Here is a 15436-nt window from a genome sequence, read left to right as displayed (position 1 = left end):
GCAGAATGTTACCACTGTTGCCGAAAGTATGCGCAGCAACCCGAGAATTTCAATTCGTCACAGACCGAAGCAACTAAACATTAGCCACATTAGCCTGAGACAAACTCTGCATAAATACTTCGTACTATTTGCTTACAATGTTTAACTTATCCAGAAAATGTAGCAAAATGGTCATTCCTTTCGTTATCGCTTTTCTGTTTGGGGTTTAGAGCAGCTTGACGCTGATTTTGCTAACAAATTAATCTTGTCAGATGAAGCATATTGTCATTATGTCAACAAGCAAAAGTGTCGTATTTGGGGTTCAGAAGACCCACACGTCGTGGTAAGAAGCCAATGCATCCCCAGCAAGTAACTGGTATAGTTTGTGGAGTAGCGGCATTGTTAGCCCATTTTTCTTCGAAGATGAAGGTGGCAACAACGTTTCGGTCATCGGAGAGCGCTATAGAGGCATGCTCACCGATTTCTTTTTTACAGTAATTGCTGCACTAGACGTGGACGAGCTTTGGGATCAGCAGGATGGAGCTACGTACCACACTAGCCGTTCCACAATCGCTCTTCTGCACACTAAGTTCAATAACGAAGTCGTCAACAGTTTTGGTGATGTTGCTTGGTCTCCGAGAATTTGCAATTTGACGCCATTAGACTTTTGTTGTGGGATGCCGTTAAAGATCGATGTTATGCTGATAATCAAGTGTGAAGTAACTGTGCATTTGATATAAAAAAACATGAACTTTTGAAAACTCATTGAAAGAAAACTTTGACTAGAACTGTACATTCTCAGACACCTGTTGTAAATGCATATTTGTTAAATAAACACTAGTTTCCTCATTGCCTTTCCGCATACCTTCAAGCAGAGCCTGATACTTCCCGATTCATTGAACTCCAAAGTCATCATTCTTCAGCGACACAAAATCAAGAGGAACAGGACAACAAGGGGTATTCGACACATGATTAGGATAGGTGCATGATCAACGAGAGAAGCGGATCGCACCGTTGGAGAATAACCAGCTCCATAGTCAAAAGAGTACCATTCTGTTGGTTTATCACCGCAGACTCATTAAGGTTCAGCAGACTAGTAGAATGAAGGTGTAGGAAGACATCATCATAAAGACGCATTATCGACGCCCCTTGCAGATCAACAGGAAAGAGATCCAGATGTTGACTGTCTCCAGCTTATCCAGACTTCTCCAGAGAAAGATATTCATCATTCCAGATGACCAGGACGACGCCAGCCTCGTCGGATCTATCAGGCTAGTGCTCATTCCTATTCCTTAATTACAACCTTTCTCTCTCTCTCACACCTTTTCCCCAACTAGTCATTTTGAAATTAGAAACATTTGAATTTTATTTAAATTCAATCATAATTTAGTTATTAAGTACCGTGTTATGCATCAGTTCCATCCCCATTTGGTTGCATTTATTTATTCCGTATTCTGAGCTACAACTGATGGCACAGCACCGGCACACAAGAAACGATTTAGGCGCTTAAGCACACTAATGATCGAGCTATTCGTGAAACAGAGCCACAATCATCGAACATTACTGTAAAATTGGATTGACAGTATGGGCTGCTGTGAAGCGAGCCGAGGCAGCCATTTGAATGAAAGTATCTTTCATACCTAATCGGAAGATGTATTCTTTTTAACAAAGTAACAAAAATTGAATAATGTTGAATTATGTTTCTTTGCTACTATCTTTAAAAATAAACCAGCCAATGCCCCATTTTTTATGTGCCAAGGCACTCATATAACCATGAAGAAAGGAACATAGATACGAGATTGAAAGAACATATTCAGGATCCAAAATACGATGACGTCCCAACATTGGGCTTGTCAAAACACCTGAAAGATATAAAGCATAGCATTGACAAAATGAAATTGATAAAATATATATATTTTCATAGAAAGACAGGCATACAATACTTTATTATTATTATTATTATTATTATTATTATTATTATTATTATTATTCATTCATTCATTCATTCAAGCAAGTGCTCAAAATTAAATTCAGACATGGACAAAAGTTGGAATGGTACTTTGGACAAAAGTTGGAATAACACCATTGACACCTTCCTCGACGTTATCAATCACTGAAGAAAAACAGAAATCAAAAACATGTATTTTGTGTAGTAGTGAGAAGTTCTATATGCTAGTGTAAACATTTATCCCACACACCATATTCCCACAAAATACTTAACTTTACCTATGCCTTGACATCGCTGATAGCTGTCAACGAAAATATGACGTTTACCATGATTTTCTCCTTTTGGACAATTTATGGTAATTTAGAACAGTAAGTGAGTACTTCTCGAGTGTATTCATAAGTCTGATACAAGTTAACAGAATACGCTTCTATGATCTCTACAGAATATATATTACCCGGACTGGTGTCGGATCACCACGTTTCCCTGAATTCCTTCGTTTATTTCCTGTAGAAACCTTCGTTCTCTGTTTTGAAGTTGTCTGTTTTGCAGTTTCAGAGGCGTTTGTAGTTAACACCCTGTGAAGAAGAAATAAAGAAAACTAAATTTTAAGTTATTGTTATTGGGATAGTTTAATACTGTTTCACCTCCTATCAAGATTGCTTTTTTCCCCTCTTACATTATCATATTATTTAAACTGAATGAAAAAGGATCATGCTGTATTTATATTAATTTGACAATCAATTTTAATAATACAGTGTGAAATCTCTCTTAACCTACACCTCCATAACACGGACATATTTTGTCCCGGCAAAAATATATGTATTATTACAGAAGAGGATCCTTCCTTTTACGGACATGGATAGTCTATTTTTAACCCCTAATGTTTTAGCATCCTCTTCACAGCAGACAGAATGCTCACATGTATTTAGCACAGAAAATATTTTCTGCAATTTGAAAATAAATCTTCTATTGATCCCTTGCATTGGTTTATGAGTTACAAGCAAATTTCGATTAGAAACTAGAGTCCTCAGACAACTATTATTATTATTATTATTTTTTAACGAAATTCATAAACTATCATGATTAGTTAGCTCTGTTTACAATTTTAGATTTAACAATAATGTTGAGTTCTCATCGCGCTACTTGTACTTTCAATACAAACGGTAAACGAATTAAGCGACTTATATAGAGTTATGTCACTCCAAGTCAGAAGTTACTGGCTTGTTTTCTTGATTCAGAAAGGCACTAACTGTTCTTAATATTAAGTTAGACACGGCCACCTGCATACGGTATTTATCTTTCATTTGACTTGTTACCGCTTGAGGTCCGATGTTATTCAGCGGAAAGACGCTCCGGCAAATGTTGCAGCAAGAAGAATATGTCACTCGATACTTTCCAAATCCACGATAAAAAAAAAATTATTTAATAACCAGGAAGAATTAAACGTGGTCTTGGAGTACTTGAAAACTAGCATGTTTATTATCTGCACACGGACAATGGATATAACAAACACCGAACACCATCACTAACACCTCTTCCCTTTCGATCCTGCCTCTCCAATCTGAAGAACCACGCTAGTCAAGCAGGGAACTGTTACTATGAATTCTTCCCTTCTGCCTCGCTTCCCGATCGCCTTTCTACAGAATAGTTTTTCCCGATTGGTGGTCCGCGGAACAAAATTACGGGGATCCGTGGCATTATTTACATCTCCCCGTGGTATTATTTACATCTCATTAATTATGAAAGACATAAATAATGCCATGGACTAACAAAGTAGTATGTCCTATATGTTGGATACTTATAAAAGAAATGAGCTCCTCCGTGGCTAAGCGGTTAGCGTACGCGCCTTTGGCGTTGGAGATCCGGATTCGATTCCCGGCGGGAGCTCATGTGGTTCGGATTCCACGTTAATCAGTAGGTCCACGTCTCATATAGCCTCGCTGCTGAACGGGAGACGTTAAACTTAAAATCAACTCAACTTATAAAAGAAATAAAGATTTAAATTTAACTTTTAATAGTGCCTCTCAACTACTATTACTACGTAGTTATCAAAATTTCTTAGAAATAAAAAGGGGGTCCGCAACTCTGAAGTAATTGGGAACCACTGCCATAGAACAATACGATGTCGTAAATAAAAGCCACTTGTTGAAGATTGTATAAAATATTTTTCTTTTGCTACGTACGCTGCTTCGATCCTCTGCATTAAATCAATTTGCATTGGTTACTTCTTTTCCGTTTTGAGATAAGTTTTTGTGTTTAGTCCAAAAATTTAGACGTTGGTAAATTTCAAACATGCGAAACTAAAATGATGAACTAAAACACGTAAACAATGAAATACAATCGCGCTCTTAATACACGATAACAAAGCGTACACACTCACTCTTAGGCTGCTATTTATTCATTTGGATTTTCTCGTAATACTATCTTTATTATTTTGTATTAACAATTAGTTTCGCATATTTGGGTATTTACGGAATTTTATTTTTCGAGTAACGAAAACCATCGTGAAAGTAAACTAAATTCCCATGCCAGAAATCGAGCAAAGAACAGCTTATTCCTGAGAAAAATAAAATCTTTCCCTGAACATCATTTACACGGGTGAGAAAAAGTCAATCACTGCAAATTCGTAGTTTCACAATTCCCGAAGGCGTTTTACGGTTATTGACAGACGAAAGCTCATTGCTTAACATTTATACTTAAGTCAAATCCTTAGTTAAACGTTGCACAAACGAGATGGTAATTACTAAGTTAATGATGTAAGAATGAAAAGAATGCGAATAGGGGAAGAAACGGGAGAACCCCTCTCACGTTTAGTTTCTCAGTGTTTATTTACAACAAAACCAACATCAAGCATCCATGGTTTGAATGCAGGAAGTTTGGAGCCAGAAGTGAAAGTTCTACCGACTATGCTACCGAATTTGTGTTTTAGTATCAATATGCAAAATATTTCAAACCCGCGTAACATCTGGAACATGCTAGATCACTTGGATCGATTTCCTTCACTCAATGAAAATACGTGATAATGAACCGTCAACAAGAACGAACCTGTTTGTTTCCCTAGTCCCAAAACTCAAGGATTTTGGCGAAAAACAAGATATAGAAAGCAACACATGAACGTGATGGAGATCCCATTTACGATTTTTGTTTCCTACAGTAAGAGTACTAGCAAGGGTGGCACACCCGCCAACCCCAGAACAGTTTTTGTGCCCCGTCTTAAAAGCTGTATTCCAGTTTCAAACTATTTTTACGCATCTTGTCTAAAAGAATCTTGTTTTACAATACTTTGAATATTTCCTATTAGCGTTAAAAAAAAAAAGAAAGAAAGAAAAAGAAAAAAGCAAACAAAAATTTGTCTCAAAGAATGATTAAAGAGATATAAAATGAAATTTTATTTGAGTTCATGTACCATAAATACCCTTCGCAAATTGCTCTATCATTTTTAATGTCTTAATAATTCTAAAAAGAGAATAAACAATATTTTTTTTTATTAAAACTTATGAGAGACATCCTCATTAATATATTACAAATGTATAACTATTGATAGAAAATAATTAAATATGTACCTATAAATGTATAGCAATTGATAAATATCGCATTATAAACACAAAGTATACAGTACTCTTTCATATCTACAGACGTATTCCATATTTAAAGACCAAGAGTCTAATTAAATTAGTCCGGCTATTCACTGAGTATCGGCCTAATGCATACGCTAATGTGCAACTTTACCAGAGTTTTCATAAACTCATAAGCACTTCCGAAATAAACGTTCTGCCAATTAAAATATATAAAATGAAAACACAGAAGCTAAAATACGAGTAACCATATTACAAAATCTTTTAATTTGCGTCATTAGCTACCTTCAGTTAACGTAGGATGGGAAAATCCGATAAAATCGAAACTAGTGGGAACGAAAATGTAAAAAAGTTGGAATTAGGCGTGCATCAAATATGAATTTACCATTAGATCGTTGATCTAACTGCATTTTGTGGATGGTTCACCAATATGAAACTTCACTATACAAGGGAAACCAAAACATAATGTACACAACTACAGAACAAAGTTTCTTACACATCATTAGTGGAAAAAACAGATAAGTTCCTAAGTTTGAACTTAGCATACATAATAATAATAATAAAATAATTACTTAACCATATCTGAAATCATCTTAGAATTTTCACTTTAAATAATTATAAAATCTTGTACCCGTCTGCAAGGGATAAAACCAGGTCCCTATCAGTAGCAGAAATTGTTCTAGACCGACCTGTTGCTGTCAATGATTAAATATATTGTCAACACGCAACAAGAATAATGTGCCCGTAAAACACAACAAATATAAACACTAAGTAGCCTTCAAGCAACTGAGACGATTACAGATCTGGTTCAGGGTATTATCTGTTAGGGGACTTTCGCTATTAAAGCAACAAACAATCAAAACGTACTCTGGGTGGTTCAGAAAGAGAATATTTTTGATTCTATGACACATGCAAGATAATTATGTAAACAATATCGAAGAGTGGAAAGGATAAAACTCAACTACTCTCCATAGAAAAAGCTCATATACGTGCACGTACGCGATCAAGTGTTGAATGACATCTACAGAAAACAAAACAAATACTAGCTGAATAGGGCGTATTTATTGAAAAAAGAAATAAATATGTAAACTTATAAATAACTTAAGATTACACATGTGATATATGCACTGATAGCGGTATGAGAACACTTAATTATTAATGTCTTTACTAATATACGGCATTCTCACGCTTCACTATTGAAAAAACACACGCTGTAATGATCATTTTGGGAGCAAGTGGAGATAAGACAAGTAAAACTTCTATATGTTATGTTACTCTGATAAAAATCAAATTCTACTTTGCTCCATGCAGAGATTGTGGCGTAATAGTAAGAATTGGTGCCTTATACATAAACCTTCAACTGATTACGCAGCACAAGAGATAATGTCTGTAACGATTTCACTTCATGCTATTATTAAAAATCTTCATTCTTTTGCTTTAGCAGTTTCTTACTTCAGAAACGGAATATTCAATGCAAACTCATTGTTCAAATAATATGCGCTATTAAGGTATAGAAAACTGCGTGATTAGGAACGCGGGTAACTATAAAGAGTTACTTCTTCAGAGTACAAGTATGCACTAACATGAAAACTAAAGCGTTATCCGCGTTGGCTTTGGCATGGGTTGCTAGAAAAGGAATTTCTCGGATCGTTCAAGGGATTGTCGGACAATTTACGAAAGTTTACTATAAAGAAGAGGAATGATAATATAAGATGATTACACTGGGTTAACTTATACAGTCCTGGCAACGTCAGTGTAGATAATTATCCAGTCTTCCTTAAAATAACAGTCTATTCGCACAGTCCAAAATCAACATTTACAACGAACTTTAATGTAAACGGTTCTAAAATTATTGTTGGTCCATATGTTCATATAACAAAGAAAATAGTTTGTAAATTAAACATATTTGGCAATTCTGAATGAAGTGATTGGTTGTCTGGTTTTCTCTCACGCTTCACACTCTGAAAAACGTTGTTTTCTTATCAATCTGCCTCTGAAATTTGTAAAAAGAAAATTCATTCTTTTTAATGTTCTTACATTTTTAGTCTTTAGTAGCAAAGAGAAATTATATTGAAGAATAAGTGTTCACTAAAGTGTCTTGTACACCTGTGGTAAAAAATAATTTAGACCCTCGCTTTCTTATGGGATGATGTATTTCCAAATCTGAGAGTTGGTTTTCAGATCTTACTGATTATCGCAACATCTACTGCCAGTTGTGAGAGGTCCTTTAATAAAGTTAAAATTTATCCTGTCCTACTTAAGATCATCCATGAGGCAGCAAAAATTGTAAGCTTTAGCTTTGTTGGATGTAGAGTAGGAGAGTACCGACAGCATAAATTTTGAAGAAATAATTGATGAATTTGCTTCAGGAAAGTCAAGAAGAATTTTCTTTGAAGTTACATAATTTCATATACCTAGTAAAGCATTACATCAAATTATCTCTTTCTTTATGTTAACTTTTTAGGTTATTATGCGTATATTCAAAGTAGTGTTTTAAGTTGTCATAATGTTATATTTGACTAATATTTTAGTATCACATAATTTTGCATAAATTTGTATATGCATTCATTTTCTTGATTCTCTCCTTGTTTTCTTCTCCAATATATGTTCAAAGGACTGTTATTGCCGTATTGCTCTCTTAACCCTCTTCATACCCTAGAAATATGCCACGAAATACAAATTTTCATATTATACACTCAAAAATTTCTGGAAAAGCATGACGGATCCCTTGTGGCTCACACATTGTCACAAGAGGGCGCAAAAACTGACTTTATCCCGTTGGTGTAATCAATATTGTAAACACTGCTGCACACATCAGGGCTACATGAAGGGTAATGACTGAGTCTCTACCACGTGTGTTTTATATACGCGTGTTCCCAGTTTCGTTTGCCGGCGGGAGTACGTATCTTGGAAATTCCCTGTGAGAGTTCTGGTTCTGATTCTACTTTGAACAACTGGAACCGTCTCATATGGTTTCGGTACTGAAAAGGATGCTGAAAAATTATCAAATTTAATCTAGTTCTAAACTCTAAAATTATGATACCCTATACCCGTTTGAATAAGAAAAGTTTTTTAAAAAATGAAACCTTCCAGTTTCCCTTTAGGCTGAGAGAGACGAATGATTAAGGCAAGTGAATGATGATGGAAGTATCGGTGGAATGAGAATGTGAGAGTAAACGAGAGTACCCCGACAAAACCCATGAACACGATGTTGTCTACCACAAACTTACTTGATCGGGGATCGAACCAGGAACACCAGGCTTTACGCGAAATAAGCGCTTTACCAGTGAACCACCGTGCCCTCACTGTAGAAGTTTTAAGTGTAAACCCAAAAGATTTCTTTTCACTTCCATCGGTGGATTGTACTCTTCAATCATCCCTTGTATTTATAGCGTACCAATTAAATGACCTCAGATTTGGAACATAGTGCATATCTTTTTACTTTACCCTCGTTGACTGTAAGAATCCTATTTCAGTTTCCAATACCAAACAAAGAATCACGTCAGAAAGTTTTCTCATCTCTAACCGTTTGGAATATTGTGTTTAAGATTAATTTTAATTCCCCAACGTAAACCCTTAGGTTAAAATAAGCGAATGCTAATCCAAAGAGACTAACGAAAAGAATTTAGTTGAAAAAAAAAATATTAAAATGAGAATCAGAGAGAATACTCAGAGAAAAGTCCCGAACACACCCAAAGTTCAAAATGTCTGAATCGAGCTTACAAGAGGGGCAATCCAAATGAAATCGACCAATTTCCAGGTCAAAGGTTGCTGACAAAGTTTATTTATTTTTTAATTTTTTACCTAAGATTGTACCACATTCAATGAGTTGAAAACGGGTATTGATTTATTTTTTAGCCTTGCAAGTTTGTTTGTAGCAGCCATTTTGTATAGGCGCCTGAGCGTATTTTGCACTTTTCAGAGCATTCCGTTAAACGCTGTAGCTTTTTAGGTTTCAAAGATTATGAGTTCAAACCAAAACCATATGAAAGATAATGGAATGGACAACATTCTGTGTTCTGTGCACATTGGGACGTACTTCAGAACGTCGACAGTAAAAGCTCTGAACATTGAAGTTGGAAACCTAGTAATGGCTATTTTGGAATGTACATTTTGAAACGAAATGAGACTCACCTTCAATGTTTTGTCTACATATAGACTACATAATAGACAACGTCCCAAACAAGTTTAAGATTTGAGAACCATATACTTGATTTTTTGGAAATTTTTAAAATTGAGAATTTTCGAAAATCGTATATTTTCACCATCAAATATCTCAGGAAGGACACAAGTGAAAAATCTCAAATTTGCACAAAATAGACGATAGTTGTTCAGTAACAAGTGAGTATAGTTGCATCACTGAGACTTGATTAGTTTCTGAGTTATAAGTTGTTGCAATGAAGTGAAATTCGCGATTTTAACAACTGAACAGATCGTATTTCAGGCATACAATTTATCTATGTTTCATCAGAAGAAGTGCAGTCAAACAACTAGAAATTCGAGATTTGCTACCTATAAAAGAATTATCAATACCAGATCATATCATAGATTTGTACCTCTGACGCAAACACAAATCAGACGTTATGAATTTACTCACAATCAGATGAATTTACTGATTGCAGTACTTCAGTACTTCCAGAACATAGCATGTTGTCATTTGCACCTAATGATACCACAGCCTGTATTTATGACGAGAAATGGTGGATTGGGACAATCGAAGATATCAGTGAGGAAAATCACGATCTTTTTGTTCACTTTTTCCATCGCCATGGCCCAAGAACATCTTTTAAACTATCTATGAATGACAAAGTGAGAGTGCTGATTACTAAAGTTCTCCGGAAACTCACACCCACAGAGTTCACAACTCCTACAGGCCCTACTTTCGATACCAGTGCCAAACTCTGTATACAAATTAGTCAACTGTTTACGTCACTGATGTCTTAACAGCAGCGCTGTAGGCAGAATAGAATTAACAGAGGAGTTTCGTTTTTGAACAAGATATGATTCATAAATTATGCATACTTTACCCATTAAACATTTCTGTCGTGTTATTTTTACTTTTGCTACGAAGTTTATATCCACGGCTCATGGCGTTTCATGATATTAAGTCCCAGTGGAGAAAAAACTTATAACTCAGAAACTAATCGCGTTGCAGTGATGCAATTTTACTCATTTGTTACTGAACAACTATCATCTATTTTGTGCAAATTTCAGATTTTTCACTTGTGTCCTTTTTGAGATAATTGATTATGCAAATTCATGATTTTCGAAAATTCGCAATTTTAAAAATTTCCAAAAAATTAAGTATATGGTTCTCAGATCTGAAACTAGTTTGGGACGTTGTGTATTATGTAGTCTCTATTTAGAAAAAATATTGAAGGTAAGTCTCATTTATTTCGTTTCAAAATGTACGTTTTAAAAAAAGCCATTTCTAGGTTTTCAACCTCAATGTTCAGGTTTTTTTTTTTTTTTTTTTTTCCGACGTTCTAAAGTACGTTCCAATGTGCACAGAACACAGAGTGTTGTCCATTCCATTATCTTTCATATAGTTTTGGTTTGAACACATGATCTTCAAAACCTAAAAAGTTACAGCGTTTAACGGAATCTTCTGAAAAGTGCAAAATACGCTCAGGTGTCTATACAAAATGGCCACTACAAACCTGCACGGCTAAAAAATAAATGAATATCAGTTTTCAACTCCCTGAATGTGGTACAAACTTAGGTTAAAAAAATTAATAAAAAACTAAATTTTGTCAGCAACCATCATTGGTCGATTTCATTTGGATTGCACCTAAAGCTAATGCGACCTACTAATTATCGATTGCGCCCATTATGTAGAAAGAAATTAACTGAAATCCTATCTTTTGTTAGGATATAAAAGCAAGAGAATATATATATATATATATATATACAGTGACACCTCTGAATAACGGACACCAATGGGACGGGAATATTTGTCCGTTACTGAGAGGTGCCCGTTACAGAGAGGTCACAAAAATTTAATTTCTTTCAACGGTCATTGTATGCAGTAATATGCAGTAAATACGTTATGTATGAGCGTAAATACGTAAAATTCAATATGAAAATACTCTATTTAGTACGTATTTGAATTACCGGGAGGGATGAAGGAGAAATTCATTTCTGTTAAATATTATTGTTGGGGAATATGTTAATATGCTCGTATGATGCAAATGGTAATGCGTGTATGTTAATTTTCGTAAGGACATGTCATCACCTTGTAAAAAAATCCATTAATTCACACACCACCTATACGAAAAGTAAACATAGCTTTCATAAGTATGCAATATTATTATTAAATACTGAAAATGTGGAGAAGAAACTCACCAAATTTCTTGGGAAAAAGTCTGCAGCAGTTGTCTGCCGTGTACTCCTACGGACATTAGTTTCTGTTCGAAATTTGCTTGCAACTGTTGGATCAATTGGAGAACTTCTGTTTCACCGCGATTAATGGCAAATTTCTTTAATTGTTCAACTGTTTGACACACCAATTTGTACAAAAGAAAAATTTTGCTTTTTCAAAAAAGTAAGAGAGAAAACATTGCTCGTTGAAAAATGTTATTGCAAAATAAACAGTTTTTTTTTTTTTAAATCTATTGTCGGAAAAGATGCAAAGCCCGGAGGAAAAAGCACTAAATTTGTTACGGAAGGGAAGATCCGCATAGAATTCTTGACCATACGACTAACCCTGCATGAGTGTTAGTGCTTATTGAAGATTTTCTAGGATTTTCACCAGAAAGCAGTTTATTGCGGGCAGAAAAAAAAGAAGCATTTCAAGTTCTGCTTGAAGTTGTTCTGTTTGATGATAAATACACTTGTGGGGAAAAGAATTTTCTGTCTACTGTCATATATCGCAGAACCGAGAATAATTCCTGTCCGTTATGAAGAGGCTATATAAACGTTTGGGGGTAAAAATGTACTGTCCGCGTCCGTATCTGAGAGTGTCCGTAAAAGGGAGGGTTTTGTTCCGTAAGAGAACATATATTTTTTCCGGGACAAAAAAATATGTCCGTATTATAGAGGTGTCCATTAAGGGAGGTTTCACTGTGTATATATATATATAAAAGCAAGAGAAACTGACCATTCTAGCACAAATGTACTTACTTATTAAGTGTATCGTCTTTATTGGCTATAGTGTTATCTAATGGAGTTTTCTCACAATCTCTCTCAGTTAAGTTCGATGCAGAGTCAATCGGTAAACTACAGTCATCTTTTGATTTTGTAATTTCCTGAAAAACAATAAGTTCATTTATTACATTAATTATAATATCTATCGTTTATACTCTTTCGTACTATTAGTTGAGAGAAAACTTACATACCAAAATAATTTTCAATAGCACTCTCGTTGAAAATTGCCTTTGCCTTTAAAAAATAAATAAATAGAATAAAGTAAAATAAAATACAATAAAATTCACATTAAAGGCAAAACACATTATTAGGGTAGCCAGGTTGAACCGAGGGCAAGTCCGGAGACCAGCGGCATTTGTGTAATTGGGGACACAATTCTGAAATTTGAAGATTTTAGCATTTTATTAGCACCGTTACTTCTGACACTTAAACTATTGCTAAGAATTTTAGGTGCAAATTTTTGGAAAAATAAGTGCACATTTCAAATATAAATATTCACACAATCAGAGTCAACACTAATTACACCTGTATAAGGATTTAAAAGAAAATTTCAAAGATGTATTAAAAAGTCTGCCTGAAATAAGTCAAAACACAATGTTATTAAAGTCACCAGTTCAGAAAACTGCTAAAAAAGATATATATATATATATATATATATATATATATATATATATATATATATATATATATATATATATATATATATATATATATATATATATATATATATATATATATATATATATATATATATATATATATATATATATATATATTAAAAAATGCTGCATCTCCGGTCACTAAGTAATGCTTGTGCCTATACGGTTATCTTTCGCGTCTTTGGTCCGGGAGAACCGGGTTCGATTCCCGATGGAAACATGTGGTTTGGATCCCACGTTAAGCTGTAGGTCCACGTCTCACATAGTCTCGGTGATAAACGAGACGCTAAAGTCCAAATTAACAAACTAATCAACCGTTCTGGGTACTCACTAAATATCTATATGTACAAAACCACTCAACAATACCAACTGGAAATAGCCATGATAGTCAGTTTGATGTTGCTTATTTTCTATTCAATAGTTTTCGTCTAATGGAACAGGATTGAAGCGAACGGGGGCGCGGTGGCTCAGTGGTAGAGCGTTCACCTCCAGTGCTTGGGGTCCCTGGTTCGATCCCAGCTCGCGCCGTGTGGACTTTGTGGTGGACAAACACCGTGCCCGTGGGTTTTCACGGGGTTCTCTCGTTTCCTCGCACTTTCTTCATTCCACCATTTCATTCATTTCTGATAATCACCGTCTCCTTTAGCCTAACCAGCATTATCGTGGGACGTAAAACTTAAAAGATTTTATTTCATTTTTTGCACTCAAGCGAAAGTAATGTGATGCCATACATTTTCGGTGTTCATTATTTAGTTGTTATAAGGAGCCAAAAGTGCAAAAAGGAGGAAAAATGCAAAACGAAAGAAAAAAAGAAAAGTCATTGCATTGATAGAAGGCAGTGTTCGTAGGTTTGCTTCAGAAAATTTCCCCCGACTGACCGACAGAAAATTTTCCCTTTTCTCATCAAATTTTCCGTAGTTTGTTGAGTGTTCAATTCCTATGACAGAAGTTATGTGATAAGATTAAATAACTATATTAAAGGAAATCACATTTGTTTCATTCATTTACTTTTTTTTTTACTTTTTTCTTGATTTTTTAACAAAAAAATATACAGAATATATCTAGCCAACAATGGGTACAACTTATGCCACTTTGAACACACACACACACACACAAACAGAGAGAGACACACAGAAACTATTGCTATTGTATTATAGATATACCACATTGACTTGACACCTAGTCTTCCGTTCCAAGCGCTGCTATCGGCTGAAAGAATTCCACTACCTTTTACTAAGGCTCTCTCGCTTAGCAACAGCTGAACCCTTATTGGCTCAATGTGTGGGTGTGCCGAGGGTGTGAGCTTTAGTTCGCATTTTTGTCACGGATCCAGACATTTTGGCAGCACTATAGTTCATTTCTGAAGAACAAAGAAAAATTTAAGCACTTATATTGGTCAATCGGTCAGTGCGAGAATTTCCCAGAATTTTTACGTTTTATCGAAAAACTCCCTTTTCCCCTTTTTGCTAAATTTACCTATGAAATTTCCTAGATTAGGGAAATTTCCCTCAAACTACGAATACTGATAGAATGTGTATTGAAGAAAAAGTACACAAAGACGCAATCAAAATATAGTTCTCTGCAAGACAAACTAATTTGGTCATTTTAATAGCGAATAAATAAATAAACATACAAATGAAGTGCAGCCCTTAAAATTCCTTACTCTACTTATAACTACGATTACTAACTGGTAATACTACATTACAACCAGGGTGGAAAAAAATCATGATTTTTTTTTAAAAAATCATTTTTGTTGATTTTTTTTTATTTAAATCGATTTTTTTTATTTAAATCAAATCTTTTTCCTCGTATAATACAAGTCGCGAACTGAAGAAAAAGCATTAGGAATTAGTATTAAATGCTAATTATGCCATTTAAGTGAAAGTATTGGGGTTGAATTTTGAATTATCCTCAATCGTTAACCTATATCAATCCCAAACAATGTTTCTTAACCCTTTTAAATTATGGTTCTTTTTAAAGGTAAATTATAGATTTTCAGTCAAGCAGCTACAGCATCATCCCTATTTATCCTAGGATTATGGTACATTCATCACTCTCTTTAGAATAGAACAGCTTTTGAAACGGTAACATTCACATTTCCCTATCATGTCCCTGAAGCGCGAAATTTT

The 15436-nt window shown here is 34.7% G+C and overlaps 1 protein-coding gene across 7 annotated transcripts in view; it reads right to left on the bottom strand.

Moving 5' to 3' along the window:
* LOC145663044 (uncharacterized) overlaps positions 1-15436 on the bottom strand; it is a 104037-nt gene that overhangs the window by 50637 nt on the left and 37964 nt on the right. For all 7 annotated transcript variants that reach the window (XM_081729200.1, XM_081729197.1, XM_081729195.1 and 4 more), the window contains 2 exons: positions 12625-12749; positions 2382-2502 (listed from right to left, as the gene is read on the bottom strand). In XM_081729200.1, the coding sequence (XP_081585326.1) occupies positions 2382-2502; positions 12625-12749 (246 nt within the window). The remainder of the gene's footprint in view (positions 1-2381; positions 2503-12624; positions 12750-15436) is intronic.

This window comes from Thermobia domestica, chromosome 10 (assembly GCF_964235325.1).
Source record: "Thermobia domestica chromosome 10, izTheDome1.hap1.1, whole genome shotgun sequence".
In the NCBI taxonomy this organism is placed as follows: domain Eukaryota; kingdom Metazoa; phylum Arthropoda; class Insecta; order Zygentoma; family Lepismatidae; genus Thermobia; species Thermobia domestica.
Note: the sequence above shows the minus strand (reverse complement) of the source record. Positions and strands in the feature narration are given on the sequence as shown.